The sequence below is a fragment of the Pelodiscus sinensis genome, chromosome 30 (genome assembly GCF_052426305.1).
Source record: "Pelodiscus sinensis isolate ZL-2025 chromosome 30, ASM5242630v1, whole genome shotgun sequence".
Classification (NCBI taxonomy): domain Eukaryota; kingdom Metazoa; phylum Chordata; order Testudines; family Trionychidae; genus Pelodiscus; species Pelodiscus sinensis.
This window is the reverse complement of record NC_143081.1, coordinates 16331149-16353711: the sequence shown is the minus strand read 5'-3', so window position 1 is coordinate 16353711 and position 22563 is coordinate 16331149. Positions and strand designations below refer to the sequence as shown.

Sequence of the window (22563 nt, the reverse complement as noted above, 5' to 3'; positions counted from 1 at the left end):
TCCAAGGCCGCCCACGTGCTCCAGGATGGGCGGCGCCGCGCACAGCCAGGGACCCAGGGAGGGAGGAGGGGTTATAGGATCGGACCTCCTGCGCCCGCCGTGGGGCCGAGACTCACCTGAGCACCTGCTCACTCAGCACGGACACCTCCACCTCGTCCGCCCGGCCCCGGGGCGGCCTGCAACGACAGGGCACGGCCTCAGCCGGGGGGCTCCGGGCACCCCACATCCACGGGAGACCCCGCCTCCCCAGTTCCCCCGGGTTCCCGCACTGCCCCACTCCCCAGGGACCCTGCCGCAGGGACCCCTGACCCGCCACAGGAAGGCCCCCAGTTCCTGGAATCTCCAAGCATTCCCTTGCCTGCTCCCGCACCCGAAGGAGTCCCTGTCCTTTGCCCCCAGAGAGCCCCACAGCCCCTCTCCCTGCCCCCCCAAGGCCTGGGTGACAGCGCTCCCTGTACATGGGCTCTCGGCCAGCTGAGCAGCAGGGCACCCATCGCTGGGCTCTGTCCCCTACGGGTGGTGCCCGCCACACGTCCTGCAGACAGCAAAATGTATTCCGCACACGGGGTGCAGACGAGACTGGGGGGACATCGCTGGGGACGGCCTTCTCCTGCCGGGAGGCACGGCCAGGGAGCGCGCAAACCCTACCCCACGCACGGTGGGTCCCCCAGGGTAACAGCTGGGGCCCCCAGCCCTGCCCCGGGCAACAACCAGAGCCCCCCGGCCCCCCGGGCAATAACCGGAGCCCCCAGACCCCCGCCCCGGGCAACAACCGGAGCCCCCGAGACCCTCCCCGGGTACACAACCGGAGCTCCCCAGACCCCCCGGGCAACAGGCCGAGAGTTGGGGGCGCGGGGGGCCTCTACCGCCAGGACGACAGGGTGAGGTTCACGCCAAGGAGGCAGTGGGGGCCACGCGATCCCGCAGCAGCTGCAGGGCAGGGCCGGCCTCCCAGGCCTCGGAGCTGGGGCTCAGCACGAGCAGGGCGTCCACCTGGGGGGGTAGGTGAGTGCGTGCCCAGCCCCCCCATGTCCCGATCCCCAGCCCGGCCGGCGCCCCACTTCCCGCCTACCCCCCAGCCCGGCGTCAGCCCCCCCCCGCCTCCCGCCTCCCCCCAGCCCGGCCGGCGCCCCCCGTCCCCCGCCTCCCCTCTCCAGCCCCGGCCGGCGCCCCCCCGCCTCCCGTCTACCCCCCCCCCCAGCCCAGCCGGCGCCCCCGCCTCCCGCCTCCCCTCTCAGCCCGGCCGGCGCCCCGCCTGCCCCCGCCCTCCCCCCAGCCCAGCCGGCGCCCCCCCCCGCCTCCCGCCTCCCCCCAGCCCGCCGGCGCCCCCCCCGCCTCCCCCCCAGCCGCCCGTGGCCCGGCGCCCCCCCGCTCCTCCCGCTCCCCCCCCAGCCCGGCCGGCGCCCCCCGCCTCCCCCCAGCCCGGCCGGCGCCCTCACCCGCCCCAGCCCCGGCCCCCCAGCCCGCCGGTGCCCCCCCCCTCACCCTCCTGCCTCCTCCCCAGCCCCGCCCTCACCTGCCCCCCAGCCCGACTCACCGGCTCCCCGACGAGCGCCCAGGTCCCCAGAGGACGCCGGCCGAGGGTGCTGGAGCTGCTGATGGACTCCTCCGTGGCCTGGGGGCAGACATGGGGAGCTCAGAGGCCAAGAGGGGTACAGCCGGGATTCCCACAGGCCCCAGGGGTGGTAGAGGAGATGAAGGGGAGGAGGGGGGCATGAGAAGGGGGACGGGAAGCGAACCGGGGTCACTGACCCGCCTGGTACAGGCTCTGCACCGTCCCAGCAGCGACCAGCCGAGGCCGTGCGCCTCCTCCCAGCCGCGGTCCGTACAGCACCAGGCGCGCCTGCTCCGCCACCGCCCCGGTCGCATCAGCGCCAGGAGCAGGGGCCACCTCCAGCGCCGGGGAGAGGGGCGCTGGCCGGCACGGCCCCGCACCCCCCCTCTGAGCCCCGGCGGGGCACGGAAGCCGGGCGCGCTGGCCCCCCCGCACGCCCTCGACCCCGGGGCGGGGCACCGCAGGCCGGCATCGCCCCCCCCGCACGCCCCCGGCCCCCGCGGGGCCCCGAGCCAGCCCCAGCCCCCCCCGCATGCCCTCGACCCCGGCGGGCACCGAGCGCCGGGCACGGCCCCGCACGTCCCTCTCGGACGGCTGGGCACCGGAGCCGGGCACGGCCCCCCCCGCACGCCCCCCCCCCCCCATCCCCGCGGGGTACCGAGCCGGGCACGGCCCCCCCCGCACGCCCCATCCCCGCGGGGCCCCCGAGCCAGGCCCGTCCCTCCCCCGCATGCTCCTCATCCTCAAGGCACCGAGCCGGGCACGGCCCCCCCCCCCGCACGCCCCCATCCCCGCGGGGGCACCGAGAGCCGGGCACGGCCCCCCCCCGCACGCCCCATCCCCGCGGGGCACCGAGCGCCAGGCCCCGCCCCCCCGAGACGCCCCGGACGCCCCCATCCTCATGGGCATCGAGCGGGCACGGCCCCGCATGCCCCCATCCCCGCGGGGTGTCCGAAGGCCGGGCACGGCCCCCCGCACGCCCCCATCCCCGCGGGCCCGAGCCAGGCCCGGCCCCCCCCCCGCACGCCCCCATCCCCGGCACGGCCGGCACGGCCCCCCCCCCCGAAGACACGCCCCCATCCCCGCGGGGCACCGAGCCGGGCACGGCCCCCCCGCACGCCCCATCCCCGTTGGGCACCCGGCCGGGCACGGCCCCCCCGCACGCCCCCATCCCGGCGCGCGCGCGCGCGCGCGCGCGGGGCACTCGGAGGCCGGGCACGGCCCCGCACGCCCCATCCCCCGCGGGGCACCGAGCCGGCACGGCCCCCGCACGCCCCCCATCCCCGCGGGCACCGGAGCCGGGCACGGCCCCCGCGCACGCCCCGGATCCCCGGCGGGACACCGGAGCGCCTGGCACGTCCCCCCCGCACGGCCCCCCGTCCGCACGGGCACCCGAGCTGGGCACGGCCCCCCGCACGCCCCCATCTCCCGCGGGGGCACCGAGCGTCGGCACGGCCCCCCGCACGCCCCCCATCCCCGCGGGCCCGCAGCCGGGCACGGCCCCCCTCACAGACGGCTCCCCGTCATTCCCTGCACGGGCACTGAGGCTGCACTGGCCCCCGGTGACCGCCTCGTATCCTCATAGACTGGAGCGTGGCACGGCCCCCCGCATCGCCCCCCATCCGCGGGGTAACGGGGCCGAGTACGTCCCCCCGGATCCGCCCCCCATCCGCCTGCACGAGCCGGGCATCGGTTCTCGCACCATGCCTCCCCCACGCACGTCACCGGGGTGCACTGAGTTGGGCACCTGGCCCCCTGATGACCCCGTCCCCACGGGTGACCGTCGTGGCATTAGCCGCCCCGTCCGCCGGTTCACCCACATGGTTCCCATGAGCCCCAGGTGGCGTGTCGGGCCGGGGGATTTGTCCAGCGGAAGACGGAGGACACAGGCCAGGCTGAGGGTGCGGCCTGGACAGGGGGAAGAGGCTGGGGCCGGCAGAGAGGCCGACGGCCGCATTCAGGGTCCTGCCGCTTTTAGCGCACAGGAGGCCTTGGGTCTGGGCACAGGCCCTGGGGGTGGGGGTCATTAGAGGTCCCCAACGGTCTCCTCTGTCCAGCCCATCCTCGATCACATAGTTCCCTCTCCCGACATGTCTCTTCAGCCCTCCCCAGATTCCTCCTCATCTAGCCCTCTCGACATCCCCGTGTTAGGCCCCTCAGGTCTCCCCAGCCCTGCTCCCACGCACTCCCCACCCCAGCCCCCCATCCCCTTGCTGGGCCCTCAGGCCCCAGCTCCCGAGCCCCGCCACCTCCCCGATCCAGCCCCCCCACATCCCCTGCTAGCCCCTCTTCTGCCAGGCTCCCCAGCCTGGCTCCCGCCACCTCCCCGACACCCAGCCCCCACATCCCCGGCGGGCCCCTCAGGTTCCCCAGCCCCGTCTCGCCGTACCTCCTCACCCAGCCCCCGACATCCCTCGCCACCCCCTCAGGCCCCCCGAGCCCCGTTCCCGCCACCTCCCCTCACCCAGCCCCCCCCACACCCCCTTACCAGCCCCCCTCAGGCCCCCCCAGCCCCGTTCCCGCCACCTCCCCTCACCCAGCCCCCCCACACCCCCTTACCAGTCCGCCTCAGGCCCCCCCAGCCCCGTTCCCACCACCTCCCCTCACCCAGCCCCCCACATCCCCCTTGCCAGCCCCCTTTGTGCCCCCCAACTAGCCCCCCTCACGCCCCGTCCCCCCTCACGCCCCCGCCCGCGGGGCCTCACTTGGCTTTCCGCAGGCGCTGTTTCTCCGCCTTGATGGCGCGGAAGACGCAGGGGATGGTCAGGGCGGCGTGAAGCTCCCGGCGCGTCCAGCCCGGGCGCGCCCGCCTCCCCGCGTGCGTCCCCGTGCGCGTCCGCCAGCGCCACATCAGGGCCCGCAGCAGCGCCATGTTGGAGGGCAGGGGGCTGTCTGGGGGGAGAGATGGTGCCCCTCAGTCCTGCCCCCCGGCCGCCAGCCCCCTCCCTCCCGCCCCCCCCGGAACACCTCAGTCCTGCCCCCCGGCCGCCAGCCCCCTCCCTCCCCCCCCGGAACCCCTCAGTCCTGCCCCCCGGCCGCCAGCCCCCCCCGGAACCCCGCAGTCCTGCCCCCCGGCCGCCAGCCCCCCCCGGAACCCCGCAGTCCTGCCCCCCGGCCGCCAGCCCCCGCCCCCCCGGAACCCCTCAGTCCTGCCCCCCGGCCGCCAGCCCCTCCCTCCCCCCCCGGAACCCCTCAGTCCTGCCCCCCGGCCGCCAGCCCCCCCCGGAACCCCTCAGTCCTGCCCCCCGGCCGCCAGCCCCCCCCCGGAACCCTCAGTCCTGCCCCCCGGCCGCCAGCCCCCCCCGGAACCCCGCAGTCCTGCCCCCCGGCCGCCAGCCCCTCCCGGAACCCCGCAGTCCTGCCCCCCGGCCGCCAGCCCCCCCCGGAACCCCTCAGTCCTGCCCCCCGGCCGCCAGCCCCCTCCCTCCCCCCGGAACCCCTCAGTCCTGCCCCCCGGCCGCCAGCCCCTCCCGGAACCCCGCAGTCCTGCCCCCCGGCCGCCAGCCCCTCCCGGAACCCCGCAGTCCTGCCCCCCGGCCGCCAGCCCCCCCCGGAACCCCGCAGTCCTGCCCCCCGGCCGCCAGCCCCCGCCCCCCCCGGAACCCCTCAGTCCTGCCCCCCGGCCGCCAGCCCCCTCCCTCCCGCGCCCCCCGGCGCCCCTCAGTCCTGCCCCCCGGCCGCCAGCCCCCTCCCTCCCGCCCCCCCCGGCGCCCCCCAGTCCTACCCCCCGGCCACCAGCCCCCTCCCTCCCGCCCCCCTGAACCCCTCAGTCCTGCCACCCGGCTGCCAGCCCCTCCCTCCTGCCCCCCTGGCTGCCATCGCCCCTCCTTCCCGCCCCCGGCACCTCTGAGTCCCACCCCCGGCCGCCAGCGCCCCTCCCTCCCGCCCATCCCCCAGCGTCCCTCCATCCTGCCCCCCAGCCGCCAGAGCCCCTCCCGCCCCCCGGCCACTTTCCCTTCTGCCCCCCTGCCACCAGCACCCCTCCCTCCGTCCTGCCCCCCAGCTCTCCACAGTCCTGCCCGCCCGTCCCGCTAGCGCCCCTCTGTCCTGCCCCCGGGCACCAGGGCCCCCCTCCTGCCCCCCAGCTGGGAAAGGCCGGCCAAGGGGGCAGCCGCCTCTCGGGGCACGAGGAAACCCGCCGCTCACGCCACGCAGCCTCAGGCGGGGTTCCCGCGGGCCCGCCCGGCTCACCGCGCTGCTCCAGATCCCGCTCCATGCTCTGGACGACTTTCCGCCGCCGCCAGGAACCGGAAGGGGAACTGCCGGCTGCGGGCGATGGAGTCCTGCCAAGTGGGGGCTGTTAGGGGGGACCCCAGGCCCCCCGTCATCCTGCTGGGGCCGAGGGGTCTGGGGCTGGAATTCAGGGTCCCTGGGGTTGTGCGGCGCTGGGAGTCCGGGGGCAGGGGGCTCAGGGCTGCCCTGGGAGGACTCGGGGGAGGCTCGGGGCCGTACCTGGGGGACTCGGGGCCATACCTGGGAGGGGAGACCAGGAGGGGAGCTTGGGGCCGTACCTATGGGGTCCCGGGGGGGCTCAGGGCCATACCTAGGGGGTCCCGGGGGGGCTCGGGGCCATACCGGGGGGGCCCGGGGCTGTACCTGGGGGGTTCTGGGGGGGGCTCAGGGCCATACCGGGGGGGGCCCGGGGCCGTACCCGGGGGGACCGGGGGTGGGGGCTCGGGGCCGTACCTGGAGGGGGCCCGGGGGGGCTCAGGGCCACACCGGGGGGCCGGCTCAGGGCCATACCTGGGGGTGCCCGGGGCCGTACCGGGGGGGAGATGGTGAGGGGGGCTCGGGGCCGTACCTGGGGGGACCGGGCATGGGGGCTCGGGGCCGTACCTGGAGGGGACCGGGGGGGGGCTCAGGGCCATACCGGGAGGGACCGGGGGCGGCTCGGGGCCGTACCGGGGAGGCTCGGGGCTGTACCTGGGCAGGCCGGGGGGCTCAAGGCCATACCAGGGGGGGCTCGGGGCTGTACCTGGGGGGGCCGGGGGGGCTCAGGGCCATACCGGGGGGGGGCTCGGGGCTGTACCTGGGGGGGCCGGGGGGGGCTCAGGGCCGTACCGGGGGGGGCTCGGGGCTGTACCTGGGGAGACCGGGGGGGGGCTCAGGGCCATACCGGGGGGCTCGGGGCCGTACCTGGGAGGGTCCGGGGGGGCTCAGGGCCGTACCTGGGGGGCCCCGGGGGGGAGGCCGGGGGGACCGGGGGGCTCAGGGCCGTACCTGGGGGGGCCCGGGGGGAGGCCGGGGGGACCGGGGGGGCTCAGGGCCGTACCTGGGGGGGGTGCGGGGGGGAGGCCGGGGGGACCGGGGGGGCTCAGGGCCGTACCTGGGGGGCCCGGGGGGGGAGGCCGGGGGGACCGGGGGGGCTCAGGGCCGTACCTGGGGGAGTCCGGGGGGGAGGCCAGGGGGACCGGGGGGGCCGGGGGGAGGCCAGGGGGCCGGGGGGGCCGGGGGGGAGGCCAGGGGGCCGGGGGGGCCGGGGCCCTAACCTGGCTCTGCAGCCGGCCGAGCAGGCGCTGGTGGTGCCGCTCGCTCACGCCGGCCCGGATGACGCTGCGCAGGTTCCGGAGCATGGCCATGAACGGCAGCTTCCCGCGTCTGCGGGCAGAGACGGGGGTCAGGGGCCCAGCCCCACGGGCCGATCACAGGCCGGCGCCTCCCTCGCGGCCCCCCCAGGACACTGCCGGGCCCCACCGATCAGCTCCTCCCACACGGCGGCCGTGTTCCCCCGCCGGCTGAGCTCACGGTCCCAGGTCTGGGGCTGCGGGAGCTTCATCCGGGTCCCGGCCCGGGCGGGGTCCCAGGGCCCCGGCAGGCGGCTCCGGGAGAAGGCGCTGAGGTCCGAGGGGTACCTGGGGGGCAGAGACGCGGGTCAGGGAGAGCTGGGCTCTGCCCCAGGCCGGGGGGGCGCCAGGGTCCCCCCAGGGCTCTCACCTGCGGCCCAGCAGACTCATGACGAGATGGGCCGGCTTGGAGATGTGCAGCCGCTGGACGAGGGTCCTCAGGGACGAGGGGCCCTTCCCTCGCGGCTCCTTGGGCGGGACGCTCTCGAACTGCGGGAGACACCCCGAGAACCCGGAGAGCTGGCTCCGCCCCCCTGTAACCGCTAGGCCCTGCTCCCCCCTCGACAGGGAGAGAACCCGGGAGTGCTGGCTCCGCCCTGCTGTAACCACTAGGCCCTGCTCCCCCCTCGACAGGGAGAGAACCCGGGAGAGCTGGCTCCGCCCCCTGTAACCGCTAGGCCCTGCTCCCCCTCGACAGGGAGAGAACCCGGGAGTGCTGGCTCCGCCCTGCTGTAACCGCTAGGCCCTGCTCCCCCCCCAGACAGGGAGAGAACCCAGGAGTGCTGGCTCCTCCCCCCGCTGTAACCGCTAGGCCCTGCTCCCCCCCCAGACAGGGAGAGAACCCAGGAGTGCTGGCTCCTCCCCCCGCTGTAACCGCTAGGCCCTGCTCCCCCCCCAGACAGGGAGAGAACCCAGGAGTGCTGGCTCCGCCCCGCTGTAACCACTAGGCCCTGCTCCCCCCCCCCTCCCCCAGACAGGGAGAGAACCCAGGAGTGCTGGCTCCGCCCCCCCGCTGTAACCACTAGGCCCTGCTCCCCCCCCCCCTCCCCCAGACAGGGAGAGAACCCAGGAGTGCTGGCTCCGCCCCCCCGCTGTAACCGCTAGACCCTGCTCCCCCACCCTGACAGGGAGAGAACCCGGGAGTGCTGGCTCTCCCCCTGTAACCGCTAGGCCCTGCTCCCCCACCCTGACAGGGAGAGAACCCGGGAGTGCTGGCTCTGCCCCGCTGTAACCGCTAGACCCTGCTCCCCATCCAGACAGGGAGAGAACCCGGGAGTTGCTGGCTCCGCCCCCCGCTGTAACCGCTAGGCCCTGCTCCCCCCCCGGCCAGGGAGAGAACCCGGGAGTGCTGGCTCCGCCCCCCCGCTGTAACCGCTAGGCCCTGCTCCCCCCTCGACAGGGAGAGAACCCAGGAGTGCTGGCTCCGCCCTGCTGTAACCACTAGGCACTGCTCCCCCCCCCCCCCCCCCGACAGGGAGAGAACCCAGGAGTGCTGGCTCCGCCCCGCTGTAACCGCTAGGCCCTGCTCCCCCCCCTCCCCCGACAGGGAGAGAACCCGGGAGTGCTGGCTCCTCCCCCCGCTGTAACCACTAGGCCCTGCTCCCCTCCCCCGACAGGGAGAGAACCCGGGAGTGCTGGCTCCTCCCCCCGCTGTAACCGCTAGGCCCTGCTCCCCCACCCTGACAGGGAGAGAACCCGGGAGTGCTGGCTCCGCCCCCCTGTAACCGCTAGACCCTGCTCCCCCTCCAGACAGGGAGAGAACCCGGGAGTGCTGGCTCCGCCCCCCTGTAACCGCTAGGCCCTGCTCCCCCCCCAGACAGGGAGAGAACCCGGGAGTGCTGGCTCCGCCCCCCTGTAACCGCTAGACCTTGCTCCCCCCCCAGACAGGGAGAGAACCCGGGAGTGCTGGCTCCGCCCCCCTGTAACTGCTAGGCCCTGCTCCCCCACCCTGACAGGGAGAGAACCCGGGAGTGCTGGGTCCTCCCTCCCCCCGCTGTAACCGCTAGACCCTGCTCCCCCCTCGACAGGGAGAGAACCCAGGAGTGCTGGCTCCGCCCCCCTGTAACCGCTAGGCCCTGCTCCCCCTCCAGACAGGGAGAGAACCCGGGAGTGCTGGCTCCGCCCCCCCTGTAACCGCTAGGCCCTGCTCCCCCCCCAGACAGGGAGAGAACCCGGGAGTGCTGGCTCCGCCCCCCTGTAACCGCTAGGCCCTGCTCCCCCCTCGACAGGGAGAGAACCCGGGAGTGCTGGCTCCGCCCCCCTGTAACCGCTAGGCCCTGCTCCCCCCTCGACAGGGAGAGAACCCGGGAGTGCTGGCTCCTCCCCCCCCTGTAACCGCTAGGCCCTGCTCCCCCCTCGACAGGGAGAGAACCCGGGAGTGCTGGCTCCTCCCCCCCCTGTAACCGCTAGGCCCTGCTCCCCCCTCGACAGGGAGAGAACCCGGGAGTGTTGGCTCCTCCCCCCGCTGTAACCGCTAGGCCCTGCTCCCCCCTTGACAGGGAGAGAACCCGGGAGTGCTGGCTCCTCCCCCCCCTGTAACCGCTAGGCCCTGCTCCCCCCCCAGACAGGGAGAGAACCCGGGAGTGCTGGCTCCTCCCCCCGCTGTAACCACTAGGCCCTGCTCCCCCCCCCCCCCGACAGGGAGAGAACCCGGGAGTGCTGGCTCTGCCCCGCTGTAACCGCTAGACCCTGCTCCCCCTCCAGACAGGGAGAGAACCCGGGAGTGCTGGCTCCGCCCCCCCGCTGTAACCGCTAGGCCCTGCTCCCCCCCCGGCCAGGGAGAGAACCCGGGAGTGCTGGCTCCGCCCCCCCGCTGTAACCGCTAGGCCCTGCTCCCCCCTCGACAGGGAGAGAACCCAGGAGTGCTGGCTCCGCCCTGCTGTAACCACTAGGCCCTGCTCCCCCCCCCCCCCCGACAGGGAGAGAACCCAGGAGTGCTGGCTCCGCCCCGCTGTAACCGCTAGGCCCTGCTCCCCCTCCTCCCCCGACAGGGAGAGAACCCGGGAGTGCTGGCTCCTCCCCGCGCTGTAACCACTAGGCCCTGCTCCCTCCCCCAACAGGGAGAGAACCCGGGAGTGCTGGCTCCTCCCCCCGCTGTAACCGCTAGGCCCTGCTCCCCCACCCTGACAGGGAGAGAACCCGGGAGTGCTGGCTCCGCCCCCCTGTAACCGCTAGACCCTGCTCCCCCTCCAGACAGGGAGAGAACCCGGGAGTGCTGGCTCCGCCCCCCTGTAACCGCTAGGCCCTGCTCCCCCCCCCAGACAGGGAGAGAACCCGGGAGTGCTGGCTCCGCCCCCCTGTAACCGCTAGGCCCTGCTCCCCCCCCCAGACAGGGAGAGAACCCGGGAGTGCTGGCTCCGCCCCCCTGTAACCGCTAGGCCCTGCTCCCCCCCCAGACAGGGAGAGAACCCGGGAGTGCTGGCTCCGCCCCCCTGTAACTGCTAGGCCCTGCTCCCCCACCCTGACAGGGAGAGAACCCGGGAGTGCTGGGTCCTCCCTCCCCCCGCTGTAACCGCTAGACCCCTGCTCCCCCCTCGACAGGGAGAGAACCCAGGAGTGCTGGCTCCGCCCCCCTGTAACCGCTAGGCCCTGCTCCCCCCCTCGACAGGGAGAGAACCCAGGAGTGCTGGCTCCGCCCCCCTGTAACCGCTAGGCCCTGCTCCCCCCTCGACAGGGAGAGAACCCGGGAGTGCTGGCTCCTCCCCCCCCTGTAACCGCTAGGCCCTGCTCCCCCCTCGACAGGGAGAGAACCCGGGAGTGCTGGCTCCTCCCCCCCCTGTAACCGCTAGGCCCTGCTCCCCCCTCGACAGGGAGAGAACCCGGGAGTGTTGGCTCCTCCCCCCGCTGTAACCGCTAGGCCCTGCTCCCCCCTCGACAGGGAGAGAACCCGGGAGTGCTGGCTCCTCCCCCCCCTGTAACCGCTAGGCCCTGCTCCCCCCCAGACAGGGAAAAAACCCGGGAGTGCTGGCTCCGCCCCGCTGTAACCGCTAGGCCCTGCTCCCCCCTCGACAGGGAGAGAACCCGGGAGTGCTGGCTCCTCCCCCCCCTGTAACCGCTAGGCCCTGCTCCCCCCTCGACAGGGAGAGAACCCGGGAGTGCTGGCTCCTCCCCCCGCTGTAACCACTAGGCCCTGCTCCCCCCCCCCCCCGACAGGGAGAGAACCCGGGAGTGCTGGCTCCGCCCCCCCGCTGTAACCGCTAGGCCCTGCTCCCCCCTCGACAGGGAGAGAACCCGGGAGTGCTGGCTCCGCCCCGCTGTAACCTCTAGGCCCTGCTCCCCCCCCCCCCCCCCCGACAGGGAGAGAACCCAGGAGTGCTGGCTCCGCCCCGCTGTAACCGCTAGGCCCTGCTCCCCCCCCTCCCCCGACAGGGAGAGAACCCGGGAGTGCTGGCTCCTCCCCCCGCTGTAACCGCTAGGCCCTGCTCCCTCCCCCGACAGGGAGAGAACCCGGGAGTGCTGGCTCCTCCCCCCGCTGTAACCGCTAGGCCCTGCTCCCCCACCCTGACAGGGAGAGAACCCGGGAGTGCTGGCTCTGCCCCGCTGTAACCGCTAGACCCTGCTCCCCCTCTAGACAGGGAGAGAACCCGGGAGTGCTGGCTCCGCCCCCCTGTAACCGCTAGGCCCTGCTCCCCCCCCGGCCAGGGAGAGAACCCGGGAGTGCTGGCTCCGCCCCCCTGTAACCGCTAGGCCCTGCTCCCCCCCCGGCCAGGGAGAGAACCCGGGAGTGCTGGCTCCGCCCCCCGCTGTAACCGCTAGGCCCTGCTCCCCCCTCGACAGGGAGAGAACCCAGGAGTGCTGGCTCCGCCCTGCTGTAACCACTAGGCCCTGCTCCCCCCCCCCCCCCCCCCCCCCCCCGACAGGGAGAGAACCCAGGAGTGCTGGCTCCGCCCCGCTGTAACCGCTAGGCCCTGCTCCCCCCCCTCCCCCGACAGGGAGAGAACCCGGGAGTGCTGGCTCCTCCCCCCGCTGTAACCACTAGGCCCTGCTCCCTCCCCCGACAGGGAGAGAACCCGGGAGTGCTGGCTCCTCCCCCCGCTGTAACCGCTAGGCCCTGCTCCCCCACCCTGACAGGGAGAGAACCCGGGAGTGCTGGGTCCTCCCTCCCCCCGCTGTAACCGCTAGACCCTGCTCCCCCTCGACAGGGAGAGAACCCAGGAGTGCTGGCTCCGCCCCCCTGTAACCGCTAGGCCCTGCTCCCCCCTCGACAGGGAGAGAACCCAGGAGTGCTGGCTCCGCCCCCCTGTAACCGCTAGGCCCTGCTCCCCCCTCGACAGGGAGAGAACCCGGGAGTGCTGGCTCCTCCCCCCCCTGTAACCGCTAGGCCCTGCTCCCCCCCAGACAGGGAAAAAACCCGGGAGTGCTGGCTCCGCCCCGCTGTAACCGCTAGGCCCTGCTCCCCCCTCGACAGGGAGAGAACCCGGGAGTGCTGGCCCCTCCCCCCCCTGTAACCGCTAGGCCCTGCTCCCCCCTCGACAGGGAGAGAACCCGGGAGTGCTGGCTCCTCCCCCCCCTGTAACCGCTAGGCCCTGCTCCCCCCTCGACAGGGAGAGAACCCGGGAGTGCTGGCTCCTCCCCCCGCTGTAACCGCTAGGCCCTGCTCCCCCCTCGACAGGGAGAGAACCCGGGAGTGCTGGCTCCTCCCCCCGCTGTAACCACTAGGCCCTGCTCCCCCCCCCCCGACAGGGAGAGAACCCGGGAGTGCTGGCTCCGCCCCCCGCTGTAACCGCTAGGCCCTGCTCCCCCCTCGACAGGGAGAGAACCCGGGAGTGCTGGCTCCGCCCCGCTGTAACCTCTAGGCCCTGCTCCCCCCCCCCCCCCCGACAGGGAGAGAACCCAGGAGTGCTGGCTTTGCCCCGCTGTAACCGCTAGGCCCTGCTCCCCCCCCCTCCCCCGACAGGGAGAGAACCCGGGAGTGCTGGCTCCTCCCCCCGCTGTAACCGCTAGGCCCTGCTCCCTCCCCCGACAGGGAGAGAACCCGGGAGTGCTGGCTCCTCCCCCCGCTGTAACCGCTAGACCCTGCTCCCCCCCCAGACAGGGAGAGAACCCGGGAGTGCTGGCTCCGCCCCCCGCTGTAACCGCTAGGCCCTGCTCCCCCCCCAGACAGGGAGAGAACCCAGGAGTGCTGGCTCCTCCCCCCGCTGTAACCGCTAGGCCCTGCTACTCTCCCCTCCCATTCCCAGACAAGGAGAGAACCCTGCTGGTGCAGTGGGGTGGCAGTGGGGCGCTGTCCGCTCTGTGACCCAGGTCCCCCTGCGCTGGGAGGGGAGATTCTCACTGACTCTCCCACATGTGACCCAGACACCCAGGCGCAGCCCCCCAGGGACAGACAGAGGGAGGGGGGGGGGAGACCAGCGCCTGGCTGGGGGCGGGGCCTGGGAGGGGGCAGGGGCGGTCTGGGAAGCATGGGGAGCGGAGGCTAAGTGGGGGGCCTAGGGCGATGGGCCCCTCCTCTAGGGCGGATCCCTCCTGGCCCCCTTGTAGCCGCGTCCTGCAGGACCAAGAACCCCCTCGACCCCACGGCCAGCGGAGTCGGCTCCTGCTCTGGGGCTGCAGGAGTCTGGGACCCCGACTTGAATCACGCCAGACGCCCGGGCTCCCCGCCCTACCCACTAGGCGCCGCTCCCCTCACCTTTCTCTGCTGCTCCCCGAAGGCCTGGCGCAGCCGGAATCGCCGGGTCCAGGGCGGGGCGGCCGGGAGTCTCGCCGGCCGGGGGCCACGTGCGGGATCCTGGGGTCCCGGCCCGCCCTGGTGGGGCCGCGGGCGCCCCCGGCCTTTGCCGCGGCTCTTGCGGGAATTGTACTTGGCCAGCTGGTAGGCGTCGAACTGCTGGAACTTGTCGGCCAGGCCGGCCCGGAGGCAGTGGGGCAGCGGGGCCCGGGCAGACTCGGCCAGGCTCTGCCGGCGAGGGGGGCAGGTCAGAGCGGGGCTGGGGGGGGGCTCTGCCGGCGAGGGGGGGCAGGTCAGAGCGGGGCTGGGGGGGGCTCTGCCGGCGAGGGGGGGCAGGTCAGAGCGGGGCTGGGGGGGGGCTCTGCCGGCGAGGGGGGGCAGGTCAGAGCGGGGCTGGGGGGGCTCTGCCGGCGAGGAGGGGCAGGTCAGAGCAGGGCAGCGGGGGAGGGGAGGGCCGGCGGAACTGCCCGCCACTGGGCGCAGCTAGGGTGGGGCTGGGGGGGCTCTGCCGGCGAGGGGGGGAGGGGCAGAGCGGGGCAGCGGGGGAGGGGAGGGCCAGCGGAATTGCCCGCCACTGGGCGCAGCTAGGGCGGGGCTGGGGGGGCTCTGCCACCGAGGGGGGGAGGGGCAGAGCGGGGCAGTGGGGGAGGGGAGGGCCGGCGGAACTGCCCGCCACTGGGCGCAGCTAGGGCGGGGCTGGGGGGGCTCTGCCGGCGAGGGGGGGAGGGGCAGAGCGGGGCAGCGGGGGAGGGGAGGGCTGGCGGAACTGCCCGCCACTGGGCGCAGCTAGGGTGGGGCTGGGGGGGCTCTGCTACCGAGGGGGGAGGGGCAGAGCGGGGCAGCGGGGGAGGGGAGGGCGGGTACCTGGAAGAGCGCCACCACCTCGGTCCAGTCGGAGGGCAGCTGCACGGTGGCGCAGACGTAGCGGCGCACGTGGGGCCGGCAGGGCGGGAGCCGGGCAGCCAGCGCCAGCAGGAAGTTGGCCGGGCTCCGTAGGTTCAGCTCCTGGCGGGTGAACAGGGCGACCTGCAGGGGACAAGGGAAACTGAGGCACGGGGCGCCCAACCCCAGAGCTGGACAGCTGAGCCCTCCTCCCCACAGCTCAGCCCACTGCACCCCCCCACCTCCGCTGGCGGGGTCCTGAGCCCAGCCTCCGCCCCCCCCCCACGTACCTTCAGGACGAATTCGGGTTCCAACTGAGCCATCTCCTCACACAGCTCCAGCAGGTGCAGGCGCGTCGGGTCCCCGGGCGTCCCCAGGCTGGGCCCCTCCAACAGCACGCAGCAGGCCAGGTTCACCAGGGCCAGCTGGGGGGGGGGGGGCAGGAAGTGTTAGCAGGATGGACCTGGCTCCCAGCCCCTGTCCTAACCACTAGACCCCACTCCCCTCCCAGAGCCCTGGCTCCCACCCCCTGCTCTAACCACTAGCCCCCACTCCCTCCCCCAGCCCCCCTCCTCTAACCACTAGACCCCACTCCCCTCCCAGAGCCCTGGCTCCCACCCCCCTGCTCTAACCCCTAGCCCCCACTCCGCTCCCAGAGCCCTGGCTCCCACCCCCCTGCTCTAACCACTAGCCCCCACTCCCCTCCCAGAGCCCTGGCTCCCACCCCCCTGCTCTAACCACTAGCCCCCACTCCCCTCCCAGAGCCCTGGCTCCCAGCCCCCTGCTCTAACCACTAGCCCCCACTCCCCTCCCAGAGCCCTGGCTCCCAGCCCCCTGCTCTAACCCCTAGCCCCCACTCCCCTCCCAGAGCCCTGGCTCCCACCCCCCTGCTCTAACCACTAGCCCCCACTCCCCTCCCAGAGCCCTGGCTCCCACCCCCCTGCTCTAACCACTAGCCCCCACTCCCCTCCCAGAGCCCTGGCTCCCAGCCCCCCTGCTCTAACCACTAGCCCCCACTCCCCTCCCAGAGCCCTGGCTCCCACCCCCTGCTCTAACCACTAGCCCCCACTCCCCTCCCAGAGCTGGGAGAACCCAGAAGTCCCCCCCCATCTCTCACCTTTCTCTCTCTCAGGTGCTGCTGGGGGCCCTTCCCGGGGGGCTGGTCAGCACAGGGCTCCCCCTGCCCCGGCGGCTCCTGGCTCGGCTCGGCCGCTGGCTGGGTCAGGCTGTACTGGGGCAGCAAGCCGGGGCCGTCATCAGCCACCTGTGGGGAGAGAGGGGCGTGACCCCTGGAGGGGGGGCCCGGCTGGGCTCTCCAAATTTCCTGCCTCAGTGTCCCCGACCGCTGCCCCCCACAACCCCACCCGAAAGCCCCCCCATCCCTGGGCCCGCCCCCTAGTGGCCGACAGCGGCACTGCAGCCCCAGGCGCCCACCCCTGCCACGAGGTGGCGCCCGGTCTCAGCCCCCTTACCCAGGGCAGCAGCGGGGCTTGGCTGGGGGCCTGGGGCGAGTGTGCAGGGGCGGGGCTCGGGGGCCGGAGCCATGGGAGGGGGCGGAGGAGCCGGGCCCTGGACTCCTCCACCCAGGCGGGGAGCAGGGGGCCGCAGCCCCCCAGGAAGGGGTTCTCCAGCCAGCCGGGGGCAGGGCGGGGGGCGGCCCCCGCAGTCTTCATGGCGGCAGCACCTGGAGAGAGACGGGTGAGAACCCAGGTGTCTGCCCCCCCCCCCCGCGGGAACCGAGGAGTCTGAGCCCCCCCCCGCGGGAACCGAGGAGTCTGAGCCCCCCCCCCCACATGGGAACCGAGGAGTCTGAGCCCCCCCCACATGGGAACCGAGGAGTCTGAGCCCCCCCCCCACATGGGAACCGAGGAGTCTGAGCCCCCCCCACAGGGGAACCGAGGCGTCTGAGCCCCCCCCCCACATGGGAACCGAGGAGTCTGAGCCCCCCCCCGCGGGAACCGAGGAGTCTGAGCCCCCCCCCACATGGGAACCGAGGCGTCTGAGCCCCCCCCCACAGGGAACCGAGGCGTCTGAGCCCCCCCCCACATGGGAACCGAGGAGTCTGAGCCCCCCCCCACATGGGAACCGAGGCGTCTGAGCCCCCCCCCACATGGGAACCGAGGCGTCTGCCCCCCCCCCCACATGGGAACCGAGGAGTCTGAGCCCCCCCCCCGCGGGAACAGAGGAGTGCGCCCCCCCCACATGGGAACCGAGGAGTCTGAGGCCCCCCCCCCACATGGGAACCGAGGAGTCTAGTGCGCCCCCCCACATGGGAAGCGAGGCGTCTGAGCCCCCCCCGCGGGAACCGAGGCGTCTGAGCCCCCCCCCCCCACATGGGAACCGAGGAGTCTGAGCCCCCCCCACATGGGAAGCGAGGAGTCCGAGTCCCCCCCGCCCTCGCCCCCGCCCCCGCCACCGCCACGTGAACCCAGCAGTCCGGGCCCTGCAAGAACCCAGCGCTGTCTCTCTCTCGGGGGGGGGGTCAGTGCATTTGTCCCCTCCCCCAGCCCCGGACCTTCCCCCTGCAGGGGGGGTTCGGGGGGGCCCGGGGGAGACCTGGGACCCTCCGCCCCGTCCGCACCAGGAAGCGAAGCTGGACCCGGATCAGCAGCTGCGGGCCCCGCCCTGGGGCGGGCTCAGACTTTAACCCCCCCCGCCCCGCCCCGCCCGCCGGGGCGAGGAAAAGCCAGGAGTCCGCCCCCCCCCCCCCCCGGAGCAAACCCAGGAGTCCGGCCCCCCCCGCAAACCCCCCGGAACAAACCCAGGAGTCCGGCCCCCCCGCACCCCCCGAGCAAACCCAGGAGTCCGGCCCCCCCCGGAGCAAACCCAGGAGTCCGCCCCCCCCCCCCCGGAGCAAACCCAGGAGTCCGCCCCCCCCCCCCCGGAGCAAACCCAGGAGTCCGCCCCCCCCCCCCGGAGCAAACCCAGGAGTCCGGCCCCCCGCGCAACCCCCCCGGAGCAAACCCAGGAGTCCGCCCCCCCCCCCCCCCCGGAGCAAACCCAGGAGTCCGCCCCCCCCCCCGGAGCAAACCCAGGAGTCCGCCCCCCCCGGAGCAAACCCAGGAGTCCGGCCCCCCCGCAACCCCCCCGGAGCAAACCCAGGAGTCCGGCCCCCCGCCCCCCCCGAGCAAACCCAGGAGTCCGCCCCCCCCCCGGAGCAAACCCAGGAGTCCGGCCCCCCCGCACCCCCCGGAGCAAACCCAGGAGTCCGCCCCCCCCTCCGGCCCCGGCGTACGAAGGACGAGGCCGGCTCGGAGCAAAACCAATTTATTGACCCGACTCACCCCGCAGACCCCCCGGAGCCCGGCCTGGGGGGGGGGGAATAGAGGGCTGCAGCCCTGGGGGGGGGGAATAGAGGGCTGCAGCCCGGGGGGGCAGGGAGAGGTGTCAGAGGCTCCCCCATCCTAGCTAGAGAAAGAGGGGGGCACGTCTCATGGGGGGGCCAGAAATGGTCCCCAGCCACCCAGAGCTGCCGGGTCCTCTGAGGGGGGGTTCAGAGGGTCCGTCGTTCTGGGGGGGCAGGGTCCTGTCCCAAGGGGGGCTGCCGGGTCCGGCAGAGGTCTCGGGGGGCTGTTCTGGGGGGGCCAGGTCATTATCCCATGGTGGAGGGCAGGGGGCTCAGAGGGGGGCCAGGTCGCTGTCCCACGGGGGCTCAGAGGGGGGGCCAGGTCACCATCCCACGGGGGCTCAGAGGGGGTCAGGTCGCCGGCCCACGGGGGGCCGCCAGGGGCTGTGGGGGGCTCAGAGGGGAGCCAGGTTGCCAGCTCGTGGGGGGCCGCCAGGGGCTGTGGGGGGCTCAGAGGGGGGCCAGGTTCACCATCCCACGGGGGGCTCAGAGGGGGGGTCAGGTCGCCGGCCCACGGGGGCTCAGAGGGGGGCCAGGTCTCAGGCCCGGGGGGGCTCAGAGGGGGGCCAGGTCTCAGGCCCGCGGGGGGTCAGAGGGGGGCCAGGTCTCAGGCCCGCGGGGGGTCAGAGGGGGGCCAGGTCTCAGGCCCGCGGGGGGCTCAGAGGGGGGCCAGGTCTCAGGCCCGCGGGGGGCTCAGAGGGGGGCCAGGTCTCAGGCCCGGGGGGGCTCAGAGGGGGCCAGGTCTCAGGCCCGCGGGGGGCTCAGAGGGGGGCCAGGTCTCAGGCCCGCGGGGGGCTCAGAGGGGGGCCAGGTCGCCGGCCCGGGGGGGGCTCAGAGGGGGGCCAGGTCGCCGGCCCGCGGGGGGCTCAGAGGGGGGCCAGGTCTCAGGCCCGCGGGGGCTCAGAGGGGGGCCAGGTCGCCGGCCCGCGGGGGGCTCAGAGGGGGGCCAGGTCGCCGGCCCGCGGGGGGCTCAGAGGGGGGCCAGGTCTCAGGCCCGCGGGGGGCTCAGAGGGGGGCCAGGTCTCAGGCCCGCGGGGGCTCAGAGGGGGGCCAGGTCGCCGGCCCGCGGGGGCTCAGAGGGGGGCCAGGTCGCCGGCCCGCGGGGGGTTCAGAGGGGGGCCAGGTCGCCGGCCCGCGGGGGCTCAGAGGGGGGCCAGGTCTCCGGCCCGCGGGGGGTCAGAGGGGGGCCAGGTCTCTGGCCCGCGGGGGGCTCAGAGGGGGGCCAGGTCGCCGGCCCGCGGGGGCTCAGAGGGGGCCAGGTCTCAGGCCCGCGGGGGTCAGAGGGGGGCCAGGTCGCCGGCCCGCGGGGGGCTCAGAGGGGGGCCAGGTCGCCGGCCCGCGGGGGCTCAGAGGGGGGCCAGGTCTCAGGCCCGGGGGGGCTCAGAGGGGGGCCAGGTCTCAGGCCCGCGGGGGGTCAGAGGGGGGCCAGGTCGCCGGCCCGCGGGGGGCTCAGAGGGGGGCCAGGTCTCAGGCCCGCGGGGGGCTCAGAGGGGGGCCAGGTCTCAGGCCCGCGGGGGGCTCAGAGGGGGGCCAGGTCTCAGGCCCGCGGGGGGCTCAGAGGGGGGCCAGGTCTCAGGCCCGCGGGGGCTCAGAGGGGGGCCAGGTCTCAGGCCCGCGGGGGCTCAGAGGGGGGCCAGGTCGCCGGCCCGCGGGGGCTCAGAGGGGGGCCAGGTCGCCGGCCCGCGGGGGCTCAGAGGGGGGCCAGGTCTCAGGCCCGCGGGGGGCTCAGAGGGGGGCCAGGTCTCAGGCCCGCGGGGGGCTCAGAGGGGGGCCAGGTCGCCAGGGGCTGTGGGGGGCTCAGAGGGGGGCCAGGTCTCAGGCCCGCGGGGGGCTCAGAGGGGGGCCAGGTCTCAGGCCCGCGGGGGGCTCAGAGGGGGGCCAGGTCTCCGGCCCGCGGGGGCTCAGAGGGGGGCCAGGTCTCAGGCCCGCGGGGGCTCAGAGGGGGGCCAGGTCGCCGCCCGCGGGGCTCAGAGGGGGGCCAGGTCGCCGGCCCGCGGGGGGTCAGAGGGGGGCCAGGTCGCCGGCCCGCGGGGGCTCAGAGGGGGGCCAGGTCGCCGGCCCGCGGGGGGCTCAGAGGGGGGCCAGGTCGCCGGCCCGCGGGGGGCTCAGAGGGGGGCCAGGTCGCCGCCCGCGGGGGCTCAGAGGGGGGCCAGGTCGCCGGCCCGCGGGGGGTCAGAGGGGGGCCAGGTCGCCGGCCCGCGGGGGCTCAGAGGGGGGCCAGGTCGCCGGCCCGCGGGGGGCTCAGAGGGGGGCCAGGTCGCCGGCCCGCGGGGGGCTCAGAGGGGGGCCAGGTCTCAGGCCCGCGGGGGCTCAGAGGGGGGCCAGGTCGCCGGCCCGCGGGGGCTCAGAGGGGGGCCAGGTCGCCGGCCCGCGGGGGCTCAGAGGGGGGCCAGGTCGCCGGCCCGCGGGGGCTCAGAGGGGGGCCAGGTCTCTGGCCCGCGGTGGGTCAGAGGGGGACCAGGTCTCTGGCCTGCGGTGGGTCAGAGGGGGCCAGGTCGCCGGCCCGCGGGGGCTCAGAGGGGGGCCAGGTCTCAGGCCCGCGGGGGTTCAGAGGGGGGCCAGGTCGCCGGCCCGCGGGGGCTCAGAGGGGGGCCAGGTCGCCGGCCCGCGGGGGCTCAGAGGGGGGCCAGGTCTCAGGCCCGCGGGGGCTCAGAGGGGGGCCAGGTCTCAGGCCCGCGGGGGATCAGAGGGGGGCCAGGTCTCAGGCCCGCGGGGGCTCAGAGGGGGGCCAGGTCTCAGGCCCGCGGGGGGCTCAGAGGGGGGCCAGGTCTCAGGCCCGGGGGGGCTCAGAGGGGGGCCAGGTCGCCGGCCCGCGGGGGGTCAGAGGGGGGCCAGGTCTCAGGCCCGCGGGGGGCTCAGAGGGGGGCCAGGTCTCAGGCCCGCGGGGGCTCAGAGGGGGGCCAGGTCTCAGGCCCGCGGGGGATCAGAGGGGGGCCAGGTCTCAGGCCCGCGGGGGCTCAGAGGGGGGCCAGGTCTCAGGCCCGCGGGGGGCTCAGAGGGGGGCCAGGTCTCAGGCCCGCGGGGGGCTCAGAGGGGGGCCAGGTCTCAGGCCCGCGGGGGATCAGAGGGGGGCCAGGTCTCAGGCCCGCGGGGGCTCAGAGGGGGGCCAGGTCTCAGGACCGCGGGGGTCAGAGGGGGGCCAGGTCTCAGGCCCGCGGGGGCTCAGAGGGGGGCCAGGTCTCAGGCCCGCGGGGGGCTCAGAGGGGGGCCAGGTCTCAGGCCCGCGGGGGCTCAGAGGGGGGCCAGGTCGCCGGCCCGCGGGGGCTCAGAGGGGGACCAGGTCTCAGGCCCGCGGGGGGCTCAGAGGGGGGCCAGGTCTCAGGCCCGCGGGGGCTCAGAGGGGGGCCAGGTCGCCGGCCCGCGGGGGCTCAGAGGGGGGCCAGGTCTCAGGCCCGCGGGGGGTCAGAGGGGGGCCAGGTCTCAGGCCCGCGGGGGGCTCAGAGGGGGGCCAGGTCTCAGGCCCGCGGGGGCTCAGAGGGGGGCCAGGTCGCCGGCCCGCGGGGGGCTCAGAGGGGGGCCAGGTCGCCGGCCCGCGGGGGGCTCAGAGGGGGGCCAGGTCTCAGGCCCGCGGGGGCTCAGAGGGGGACCAGGTCTCAGGCCCGCGGGGGCTCAGAGGGGGGCCAGGTCGCCGGCCCGCGGGGGGTCAGAGGGGGGCCAGGTCGCCGGCCCGCGGGGGGTCAGAGGGGGGCCAGGTCTCAGGCCCGCGGGGGGCTCAGAGGGGGGCCAGGTCTCCGGCCCGCGGGGGCTCAGAGGGGGGCCAGGTCTCAGGCCCGCGGGGGCTCAGAGGGGGGCCAGGTCGCCGGCCCGCGGGGGGCTCAGAGGGGGGCCAGGTCGCCGGCCCGCGGGGGGCTCAGAGGGGGGCCAGGTCTCAGGCCCGCGGGGGCTCAGAGGGGGGCCAGGTCTCAGGCCCGCGGGGGCTCAGAGGGGGGCCAGGTCGCCGGCCCGCGGGGGCTCAGAGGGGGGCCAGGTCGCCGGCCCGCGGGGGGTTCAGAGGGGGGCCAGGTCGCCGGCCCGCGGGGGCTCAGAGGGGGGCCAGGTCTCTGGCCCGCGGGGGGCTCAGAGGGGGGCCAGGTTGCCGGCCCGCGGGGGCTCAGAGGGGGGCCAGGTCTCTGGCCCGCGGGGGGCTCAGAGGGGGGCCAGGTCGCCGGCCCACGGGGGCTCAGAGGGGGGCCAGGTCGCCGGCCCACGGGGGCTCAGAGGGGGGCCAGGTCTCAGGCCCGCGGGGGCTCAGAGGGGGGCCAGGTCTCTGGCCCGCGGGGGCTCAGAGGGGGGCCAGGTCTCCGGCCCGCGGGGGCTCAGAGGGGGGCCAGGTCTCCGGCCCGCGGGGGGTCAGAGGGGGGCCAGGTCTCTGGCCCGCGGGGGCTCAGAGGGGGGCCAGGTCGCCGGCCCGCGGGGGCTCAGAGGGGGCCAGGTCTCAGGCCCGCGGGGGTCAGAGGGGGGCCAGGTCGCCGGCCCGCGGGGGGCTCAGAGGGGGGCCAGGTCGCCGGCCCGCGGGGGCTCAGAGGGGGGCCAGGTCTCAGGCCCGGGGGGGCTCAGAGGGGGGCCAGGT

At 75.9% G+C, this 22563-nt stretch overlaps 1 protein-coding gene across 1 annotated transcript in view; it reads right to left on the bottom strand.

The window, feature by feature from the left end:
* Positions 1–16442, bottom strand: part of TEP1 (telomerase associated protein 1) — a 53806-nt gene extending 37364 nt beyond the window's left edge. The window contains 14 exon segments of the mRNA XM_089774436.1: positions 895–1068; positions 1538–1615; positions 3337–3463; positions 4261–4447; positions 5747–5789; positions 5791–5838; positions 7045–7153; positions 7237–7407; positions 7490–7608; positions 13748–14014; positions 14651–14812; positions 14959–15093; positions 15786–15932; positions 16141–16442. Coding sequence (XP_089630562.1) covers positions 895–1068; positions 1538–1615; positions 3337–3463; positions 4261–4447; positions 5747–5789; positions 5791–5838; positions 7045–7153; positions 7237–7407; positions 7490–7608; positions 13748–14014; positions 14651–14812; positions 14959–15093; positions 15786–15932; positions 16141–16341 — 1968 coding nt within the window. The 5' untranslated portion in view covers positions 16342–16442.
* Positions 16443–22563: the final 6121 nt, after the last annotated feature.